The following is an 11163-nucleotide window of genomic DNA, read 5'->3' on the forward strand; positions in this document are numbered from 1 at the left end:
CCATCAACCGATGATCGCCGTCTCTGGCCAGTGTTTGGATGAGCTTGATTGCCTCCATGGATTGATCAATGTACTGTCAACTTATCAGCATAGCTTGGGGGGAAATTTATATCACTAGCTCAATCGGAGACTGTCTCTGGCGTGTGTCATAGTAAGTATGCATCCTTTTACTACCCCTAATTAAGGGGGCAGACCGAGTCTAAGCCAATCTCACAAGTTACTGATGATTGTCTATGTGCATCAATGAAGGAACCATGGACTGAAATGCAGTTGGAATCGAGGGAGGCTGACTATGTCTATACGCATACATGTACACACTTGTAACGAAAACAAGTTACTTTACACCCTTAGTTGGTGGATGTGTTCAGGCATCAATGTTGGGTACGTAGGTTTGTAGGATTGAAGGTAGCAACTAGAAAACAAGCCCATACAGATATATCAGTCGAGTCAACCGCATGTAACCTTTAGTCCAAGGTTAGTGAACTACAACTACTGTTTAGATGTTTGGAAAAAGGACACTCCGGGTGGCCATAGGCTAGTGAACCATCGTGGATTGTTTGAAGAAAAAGGTATCGGTCCCGCCAATCGGACTGTCGGGTCTAGTTGCGGGGGTATAGAGTTATGTTCATGTGTTCACAAAAGAATATGCAAATACAATATAATATTCATCATGGAATCGGGAAAATCCCGTCTTCCAAATACTTGAAACTATGAAATAAATCAGAAGGTTGTCATCATGGATGCAAAGCTCTACACAGATATATAAAACCAGCTACCTAGGCTTGATTTACAAACTCTCTCAAGGGCTTTTCCAATTGTTTTATCACAACCTCCCATCCTGCATGGGTCGGGTGCATATCGTCCCAATAGAAAAATTTACTTGACTTGTCACACACAGTGTACAGAAGCTCCCCGGATGACTCGTTTTGCTGTCCGCAGTAACCCTTCGAATTCAAACTCTCGCAGCACGGCGATAGTTTGCGCTTGAATTGTTTGGACAACTCTGAGCCTTTACCTACATTAATGCATATGAAATTTAAAATGTTCAAATAAAGTATTTCAAGTACACAATCAAACCCATCTAATTAGATTAAGATAATTCTAAAATAATGAGACACTTTTGAATGAATGTAGATACATACCTGCCGCATGATCCACAATATTAGCGAATGCGGTGTACACGTCAATGATGTAGACATTCTTCTTTGATGTCATAACTTGTTTCAGATTATCGTTGTGGATAGATGCACCCAAGTTTCCAAAAATATCACACGTGGTGTAGTTGTTGGTTCGGGTGTGTGATGGCGTGCAACCGATAGGGTGCAAGTTATTGACAAGAACCTTTGTCACCCCAAGCTCCAACAATTGATCCACATTAGCTGCAATCTCTTTTGTCACCTTTCCAATATAAGCATTAATCTACATTGCATACATGAAAATTATACGTTAGTAAGATTCACAAACGAATTAATTGTTCAAATTAGTGTATGCATATATACATTGTGCGTTGATATGATACTCACATCGTTGGGGCTACCTAGCCCAATGACGCCGGTGCCTGCATAGTCGTTGCCGGAGTAGGCCACGAGCGCTACAGAGCGACTCAGTTGATTCTCCGTGATGGTCCCATCCTTGAGCATCTTCTTGAAAGTGTAAATCTGCTTGGCGAGGGCAGGGACCTCGTGCGATGTACTGTCCAACACGCATGCACCACCGGTAGCAAAGGTCATGCCGGACGGGTCGCAGGTTTTCTCTGCTGTGCGGGCATGCGCCGGAGGGGCTTCCTCCAATCCCAGCATTTTTGCTGCAAGTTATCAATAAAACAACGAGTAGGATTGATTGTGATGCACCATAGATTACAGCATAACATGAGATTACAATATAACAGAGTACCTTTTTAGGGTAATATAACATACTAGTACTTACCGATGAAATCCGACTGGATTTTGTAGTTTGAGAAGCGGCCGGACGGAGTATTCGGCCGCGGAAACCCATCGGCATCAACGTAGTTGGAGCCGTAGGGGTAGGCCCATTGCCGCGACATCTCAGTGACGGGGTTGGTCGGAGGGAGGTTCCCATTGTCGGCGAAGTCATCCCCAAACACAAAGAAGGTGTAGCTCGACGCCTTCTTCTGATGGCCGCCGGTAGGCGCAGGCCGGGCCTCCACACCATTGAGATTCAGAACGAGGAGGAGGATGAGGACGAGGCCGAGGGCGGCCGGAAGAAGCTTCATTGATTCCGGTGGCGTGGTGGCGGATCGTTCTACTACCACTGGCCCGAGGATCACGATCACCCAGCCGGCCGCTACTCTTTCGCCAACGAAAAACCAGGAACGCAAAGCGCTTGTCTGCGATGCTCGTACACCATGGCCTGCTGCCTCTCCCTCGTCAATATATGGAAGTTGGAACCACGGACCAGCAAAACAAGTCGAAGTCGGGCTAGCGACCTCTACCGGAGTCGGAGCCGTAGCACAGTCGGACACGGATTGACGAATACGAGTATATATACGACTCGTGGACGGTACGTCGTTCGCTGTTCGTCTCGCGAGGCCTGCGCATCCTCTGCATGCCCTCCTCCCCGCTGCGCACCGCCGTCAGCTCGTCGGCCGCGCTGCCGGTTGTCCTCGCCCCTCCGCCGGACTGTATTTTCTCCGGTTTTGCTATTAACCTCCGGCCCAGTTGGACTGTTGGAGCCGTCGGCGCGTTACCTTCTGCTCTGTCTGAGGCTTTGTAGCAGCTCAACGTTGGCGGTTGTCACCTTCTCAGTAACTTATACTAGTACTTTAATGGTCTAACCGTAGAACCGAAGTACGTATTTAACCAGTCATACTTAGAAAATTAGTTCACTTAATGTTTAACCCGCTTCAGGCGAGAGTGTCTAATGTTAATCTCTTTGTCCGTGTTGACGAGGTAGAGGTCGTTTTGATCATGTCAGGGTGTCTAATAGGTCATCCCATTAGACACTCTGCATTACTGGGGTGGCGGTCGTTTTGATAATATCAAATTCTTCTCCTCGTCCTTTTCTCTGGACAACAATCAGATCTCTAGATGGTGGTCACCAACGTCTTCTCGCATAACCTAACCCCACATTCGAAGTTTTAATGGATCCGGCAGTGATGAGGAGGAAGATTTTCTTGTTAGAATATGCACAAGCATGCGTACCTATATCTATACCCACTAATAAAGAGAATCAATATTCTTGGCCCGTCATGAAATAAAATTTTACGAAAAATCCCCTCAACCTTGCCATTTTTCAGCATGTCCCTCTCTCGGTTTCCCGTCTCGCATACAGCTATGGGCCGGACCCTTCACGTTGTATGTTATGGCCCAACTACCTCTAGGAGGAGGGGAAAAGAGCTGCATGGAATGGGGATCGAACTTGCGACCTTTTGCGCAGGCCATGAGGTAGTAGCTAGCTAAGATATGTCATGCTTATGTCAAAATAATGGTTCACTTGTTAAATAGTCTCACATCGCCCTCCTACATCCATTCAAATCACTTAATATACGTGTGTGAAGCTTCACGTACCAAGTTGGCTACTGAATGTTAGGTGCATGGGCGAAGTGGTTAGAGAACATATACATACCACAGCTGTTGTGCACTTTAAAGAAGGACCCCAGAGAGACCCGATTAAACTGGTCACGTGAACCGGATTCCTGCATGTCGCACGCAGCCACGTGTTTTCTTTGACAAAGCAACGTGATTGCACTATAATTCTTCCTAAATTTAAATGCACGCTACTTTTCTCACCCGTTGCAATGCACGAGCATATGTGCTAGTTTTTTTCTTTTGAGAATTAGGCATATGTGCTAGTCGTATATTAATAGAAGAGAGGGTAAATAAGCCCATCCATGGTTTTGCACTCTCGGCCCGAGGGCCAAACACATCCACGGACTACTCCCTACATCCCCGCCTATACAACACTACAAAGAAAGATGGTAAATCTCCACGCAAGAGCCCCCGCCATGTGCCAAGCTTTGCCTTCCTCAAGTATTCGGCTAAGAACTACTTCCACTGATGGATAAGTGTTATTAAAGACAATGGCATTCCGTTTCCATATCTCAGAAGACCAAAATGTTGAGGGTATTGAAATCCTTCCGGAGATTTGATAGTGCCCCGTGGGGTGTGCACCAAGGGAGTAGCAAATCATTGGTAGTTGGTGTCCAATCCACCTGCCTCCATGTCGACAAAACCGCTTGCCAGATAGAGCGGGCAAACACACAAGCCAGCAAGATGTGCTCGATGCTCTCCTCTCTCTGGTCGCGCAGAGGGCATGTTGTCTGATGCAACAGACCGCGCCTTGCCAAGCGATCAGGTCCAACACTTATCTTTGAAAGCGAGCCAAGCGAAAAAGCGACATCGGAGTGGAGCCCGGTTGTCCCAAACCACCGTCGCTGCAAGGTCATGCTGACGGACAAAGAATCGGCAAGCGGGGAGTCCCATGCCCCGCGCACTGACCGATCTGATCGATGGCATGAGGAGGAAGATGGGCACTGGACTTCTCCAGAATCCAATTATAATTTCTATTTTCTTTTGGAGTTGCCTTGTAAGGAAGATTGCCAATGGCCTTTGCAATTTTAAATTTTACATATTTTGAATCTCCAGCCGGTTTGCACAAAATTTGGTTGCCATTACCTCAATAAACTTTTGGTAATGGTGTCGTGCACCAGTGGTCTCCTCAGGACAAAACCTAGCCACGCTACTCCCATTTTAGGACTATGTGCTTTCCTTCATCCCAACCGCTCGAGAGAGAAAAGGGCGAACTGGGCGACGACGGTTTCCCTTGCAGTACGCTGGTGAAGCCACGGCCTCTGCCCCCTCTGTCTGTTACTCCGGCTGTGGATGGAGGGGGAGGATCCCGTTCCTCTTCCATGGTGTTCTGTAGATAGGGTCTACGTTTCGTTTGGTGGCACCGGAGTGAGGAGGACAGCGCCACGTCGAATAAATCTGCTTTGGCTTCTTCCTCTCCATGACGACGATCTTTATGACGACATCGAGAAGCCGTTAGCCTCGTCTTCTTGCTGGCTATTTCAGACGGTGAGATCTATTGTTTGTGTTATCCGTGGCTTCCGTCTCTTGCAACGGTGACAACAGTCAGGACAAGATGATGATCTAGAAGCAGGTTTTGTGGTCCGACGGCGACGGTTCCAATGTTCTCCCCCAACTTCATAGCGATGGATCTGGGTCTAGGACATCATGGGGATGTTCCCTGACCGACATGCCGCAACGACAAGTGCCTTGCTGCATGCAGCAGGTCTGTTCATCGGTTTTGAAAGCCATTTTTGGCAATGATACTGCCCTAGATCTTGAAATGTTGGAGGCTGCGTTTCTCTTCTAGTGAGCGCTTTGGCAACACTGGAGTGTGGAGGCAGCTGTTGGTTTCGATGTGTGCAGAGATCTCTTGGGAACCTTCTGTAAATTTTATTTTCTTGGGATCCTTTGCTGCATAATTTTCGGGACATATGTCTTCGTCCAATTTGTCTAGCAGTCTCCATGTGTGTTTGTACAGATTGTACTATGTGTATTTAATATAACTAGCAAAGTGGTCCGCTTGATGCGCGGGCTAGAATTTTATCAACTTAATAATAAGACCTTATTATCTGCTTACATAACCTTATGTTACGTATGTTTAATACTTTAGTCACACACACACACACGCGCGCGCGCACACACAAACACACACACGCGCGCGTGCACGCACGCACGCACGCACTATGTACAATTTTTTTGTGCAAACTATATTTGTATCACTATTCTGGTAATTTTATTATGTTGCATTTTACTATTTTTTTAAACACAATTTCAATAGTCCTTATTGTTTTTGTACAGGCATATGTATATTTCCTAACGATGTGCAAGATTGACATATTATTATTTTGGTGTTTTTAATCGTATGAGTTCTTTTTGAATTAATATATAAAGTTGGTACACATTTATACAAAATTTCCCATACTACTATAACATGTTAGGTAGTTAAGTTAGTATGAAGTTAAATGTTATATCCATTTAGACTGTCGTGTTAGGTATTTGTTTCCATGATCATTTTTAGTTAATTTAAGACATGTGCACTAAGCATGAGACAATTTTAGAAACAAAATTTCCCTTACTACTTCTCTAAAAAATGTATACAACTACTATGTACTGAGCAATAATGGTTTCATGGGTCCTTTGCGCGGGCATCAGATTAAATTAACCATTCTTTAAAAGGTAACTCACAAATTGGAAACACAGGGAATTAAACCAATTTCTTGAATTACAATCTCAAAAATCGTGACAACCTGGAAAGCATAAATAATGAATCAAAATGCATATTTGTTTTCAGCTGTTTGCAAACACTGTCGTGAATCTTACTTCATATGTGAAAATCCATGTAGATATTTTTTCGAGAACGTAGTGTCCCTAACAGAGTTGGGAGCAATAATTGTATTTCATGTCTTGGAGGGGGGCTCCAGAATATTAGAGGCATCAAGTAATAAAACAAGCAAAAGTAGATTAACAACTTTTTTCCATCATGCACAATAACAATGTCTGTAATCACCTAAATGATAACATGGCAGAATAATTGAAATATATGTAGAATTGCAAACATATTTAAATGTTTGTTACGTTCAGAATTTATAGAGAGAAGAAAATGAACATGGCATAAGACTTTTAACTCGTTCACGTTTTAATTCACCTTTTTTTTCAAAAAACCAAATGAATGTCAAGTAGCATCCCAAATACGCCCCTTTATGGTCCACATCAATTCCGATCCTTCTTACGTGGACACAATCCCTACTAACTTACAATGCATGAGACCTTGTTTGTGATTTCGTAAAGGATAACATGGAGAAAAATTAAACTGTATATGGAATAACATACATATTTCAGTATTTATTACTTTCATAGTTTATAGAGGCAAGAGCATTACATAAGACTTTAACTCCTTTACATTTTCAGTCAGAGATTTTTTTTTTCTTCCTTTGAAAATTCAAATCGTTATCAGGTAACATGATAAATAAGCCACCTTTTGGTCCTTATCAGTTTCGAAGCTTAGTACGACATGATCTCAATTATCTTATAGTACTTGATAGGCCGTCACTGCAACGCAACCACATAAGAAATAAGGATGTTTGGAAGCAAGCCTCCTTTTGTGATAACTACATATGTACAGCTTTGTATTAAAGCTAACACCGTGCCTCCAACATGAAGCTTATTAACTCAGCTGTTTGGTGCATCATCTATGCTCTCAATTTTCAATATCTTTGAAATTTCATGAGTTCTTTTGTTCATCCATGCATGCATGGAAATCTTTCATAAGCAATGTATCTCAAAACTTCCAAATTGCAAGGCCACAAAATATTGGTTGGTATCATCTACCTACTAACTATATTTTCCTTGGAAAAAATTCTCATCTGTAAAGAACAACACAAACGATATAAATAATTTTGATTTAGAAAAGGGTTTCGACCCAAAGAAAAAGGATGTTCTTCAGTTTTGACTAAATGACAACGTGTACAACTGAAATATATTTTGCCAATTGGTAATTGTGAAGCGTCCCCTCTTTGACCACACTTTCTTAAGTTACGAAGGAAATTCTGTATTTTATTGCCTATAAAGTATATGGTTAGTTTGGGAAAAAATATTGTTTCTCCAACCATTCTGGTCGTAAATCGTAATGACCTTCAAGCTACAAAAGTCACCAACTTATAGGTTCCATTTGAGTGAATGGCATACAAATTCTCATGAAGTTTAATCATACTAATTGATTCCATCCAACTTTGAGAGAGAGAGAGAGAGAGAGAGGTTAAAAATGATTGCATTAGTCATATTAGTGCTCTTGTGCATGATACTAATTAATGATATTATGAATGTGTCTCTCATAAATATGTCATTATGGACACATAATACCACCGACATATTTCTGTACATTATAAGATTAAGTTGCCAGATAACAGTTTGATTGTGAGTTGATAATTAGTACGTGTATGTTAATTTCCGGCAAAGGCTGTCAGGGAAGGATCCCGTGCTAACACATGTGGAGCGTCTAGGAGACATCTCTTTGTGCAAGAAGGCCACGTTTTGTTTGTTTCTCTTTCCTCATTTTTCTTTTTGAACACAGGCAATTGTTGTACTCACTAACAGTAGTCAATTCTTTTATATCCTTCATGCAATTCATGGTTTACATATCAATTCTATGATTTTGCTCTTTATAGTTACTATGTTTATTATTCAGAGATGCTCACTTTTGTAGTAATATCCTCACTTTTTTTTTGACCCAGGAACTGCAGAATAATCATTCTACGGTATTTTCATCAATTTACAAAAATTATAAAATGCAAGTACAAACCAAAAAGACGAAAGAATGTTAACCAATACCTTCCCTAGGCCACATAAAGAAGAGATGTCCATAATATATATCCTCACGGTTGTGATGCACGGATGATCAAATCCAGAATTATATGCATAGTACCATGTAAGGATTCCTAGAAAGATGACATCCATCTATGTACGTACTATGTTGATATAGAATCCGGACTGATTGGCACCAGCTAGAACAGGAGGGTTAGAAAGAAAAGAAACATGTACCTTGCTAGGGCTGCAGGAGCACCGTCACTGTGCTGTGGCAACCACTGGGTGCGTCGTCTCACCGTCGACAGTGTCGCATGAGCTCGTAGTTGGCGTTGCATTGTAAGATCTCACTGAGGTCTTGAGCAGCATGCTGTTTCGAAGCCTCGCTCGTCTGTTTTGCAGTGGTAGCCACAGAAGCATGAACCCAGCTCGAGGCAGGGTATAGAACAAATCTTTCTTGGGTGAATTTTCATGGTTCACTCTGAAAGATAAACTAAAGTGAATACATCATGTTCTCCAAAATGTGAAGACAACCATCATGGTGTCCGGACACTGCAAACACGCGGGATTCATGTTCGGTGTCCTGGTAATTAATGAATAATCACTATATCTTTGGTGTTTCACTGTGAGAGAGGCTGCTCGGCAGCACCAGACACCACACAACATGGATGGACGATTTCACTTTTCTATATTGACTTGTCACATGTTACCATCAGAGACTCCATGCTATATATTAAATCGAGACCTCGTATAAAGAAGATGGCAAAGCAACTATAATCAAGGCGAAATTATGAAAGGATGTACATAAGTCTAGAAGTATATTCACAAATTGAAAGAAAGATATGTGTTAGTTACTTTGATACGTCCTAGCAGTGCCTAGCTAATTTTATCTGGGTTTTATAGATCAATAGATGGCTACACGCACCAATTCATCTTGCACCACGTTGGTGACGTATAGACATAACAGTGGGCATGTGATGTTTACCTGACGTTGCCGACGATGTTGAAGGATATCCATCAATCTTTTTATTTAGATTCTGCCGGTGCATTGCTATTTGTCTTTTTGCATAATGTGTTCTGCTGTTGTCATTGAATTAAACATCATACATCTACCTTCTAGTCTTTGTTAGAATTTATGTTTATCTCTACTTTGTAATCTCAACCAACATATCTTTCTCTCTCTCTCTCTCTCTCTCTCTCTCTCTCTCTCTCTCTCTCTCTCTCTCTCTCTCTCTCTCTCTCTCTCTCTCTCTCTCTCTCTCTCTCTCTCTCTCTCTCTCTCTCTCTCTCTCTCTCTCTCTCTCTCTCTCTCTCTCTCTCTCTCTCTCTCTCTCTCTCTCTCTCTCTCTCTCTCTCTCTCTCTCTCTCTCTCTCCTGTAGCTATCCAGGAAATCTCTTGTAACGACCTGAATCCATAGCGATCTGGTCTCTCCAACTTGTAAGCCAAGGCACGACTGTTCTGCCCCATATCAATATAAACCAAACGCGGCTCCTTATCGAGGAGTAGGAATGCTTCCGATTCTTACATGGTAATCAGAGCAACCTCTTCCTATACATCTAGCCACACCACAAAACCCTAAAACCACATCAACATCGCCACCATGTCTTCGTCTACGGCTGTCACCCTCAACCTTGGTGCGCCGCCGTCTGAGAAGCTTGCAAGGGGGAACTACATCCTCTGGAAGGCGCAGGTGCTCCCGGCTCTGCAAGGTGCGCAGGTGACCGGGCTCCTGGACAACACCGACGCCGCTCCACCCAAGACCGTGGAGATAACACAGGCAGATAAAACTACTGCCGCGACGCCAAATCCCCTATATGGACCCTGGATCACCAAAGACCAGCATGTTCTGTCATATTTACTAAACTCTATGTCTCCAGAAATCCTTGCACAGGTTGTGGGGAAGGAATCCACCTTTGAGTTGTGGACCACGGTGACGACGCTCTTGGCCTCCCAATCGCAGTCCCGGATTACAAATCCGAGGATCGCGATCACCAGCACCAAGAAGGGCAGCATGTCCAGCACTGCCTACATGGCGAAGATGAAAAGTCTTGGAGACGAACTAGCAGCCGCTGCTCGTCCTGTGTTAGACCCTGAGATGGTAGATTACATCCTTGCGGGACTTGACCGTGACTACGATGCTGTAGTTGCGGCCATCGGCACCATCAAGAACATGATCACACCCGACGACCTCTTCGCCCAAATCTCTGCCTTTGACCAAAGGATGGAGATGTTGGGTGATTCTTCTTCAGGCGGCTTCCATACATCAGCAAACGCGGCCTACAGAGGTCGCCCTCAAGATCGCGGGAAATCATATCGCGGGTGAGGTGGAAGGGGTCGTGGCCGTGCAAGGACTTGGCCACAAGGAGAATCATTCTTAGAGAATGGTGCAAGGGAGGTCTCTACTCACTCATATCATCATCACCGTCATCATGGTCTAATAAACAAGCACATGTTGTCACCAAGCTATCTTCAGCGAAGTGGCATAGTCGCCTGGGTCATCCATCATCTGTCATAGTTAGATATGTCCTTAGCAAGAATAAGCTCTCATATGAGCCTAGTGTTGAGTCGGTTTGTGATCGATGTCAACAAGCCAAAAGTCATCAATTGCCGTACCCTGTCTCTACTAGTGTATCCACTGCACCGTTGCAACTTATTTTTTTTCAAATGTATGGGGACCAACTCCCACATCAGTTGGCAGATTTTCTTACTATGTTAGCTTCATCGATGATTATAGTAAATTTACTTGGATTTACTTGCTAAAGAAAGATCTGATGTATTCCAAGTTTTTATCAACTTCCAAAATCTTGTTGAACGCAAACTTAGCTCCAAAAT

At 43.3% G+C, this 11163-nt stretch overlaps 1 protein-coding gene across 1 annotated transcript; it reads right to left on the reverse strand.

Annotated features, from left to right (window-relative positions):
- Positions 1-630: 630 nt before the first annotated feature.
- Positions 631-2352, reverse strand: LOC123059557 (GDSL esterase/lipase At5g03600). Its single transcript, XM_044482099.1, has 4 exons — positions 1927-2352; positions 1524-1804; positions 1143-1419; positions 631-1015 (listed from the first exon to the last, which is right to left on the reverse strand). The coding sequence occupies exons 1-4, from the start codon at positions 2231-2233 to the stop codon at positions 777-779; spliced, it is 1104 nt and encodes a 367-aa protein (XP_044338034.1). The 5' UTR covers positions 2234-2352; the 3' UTR covers positions 631-776.
- Between the last annotated feature and the right edge of the window lie 8811 nt (positions 2353-11163).

The sequence above is a fragment of the Triticum aestivum genome, chromosome 3A (assembly GCF_018294505.1).
Source record: "Triticum aestivum cultivar Chinese Spring chromosome 3A, IWGSC CS RefSeq v2.1, whole genome shotgun sequence".
NCBI lineage: Eukaryota > Viridiplantae > Streptophyta > Magnoliopsida > Poales > Poaceae > Triticum > Triticum aestivum.

What these genes read in the sequence shown, in the direction of transcription:
- LOC123059557 (XM_044482099.1), bottom strand. Translation starts at nt 2,233, where the DNA reads ATGAAGCTTCTTCCGGCCGCCCTCGGCCTCGTCCTCATCCTCCTCCTC. An exon ending in AATCCAGTCGGATTTCATCG is followed by an intron (nt 1,805 to 1,926) that starts GTAAGTACTAGT and finishes GATAACTTGCAG; the next exon opens with CAAAAATGCTGGGATTGGAG. An exon ending in GGCTAGGTAGCCCCAACGAT is followed by an intron (nt 1,420 to 1,523) that starts GTGAGTATCATA and finishes TATGCAATGTAG; the next exon opens with ATTAATGCTTATATTGGAAA.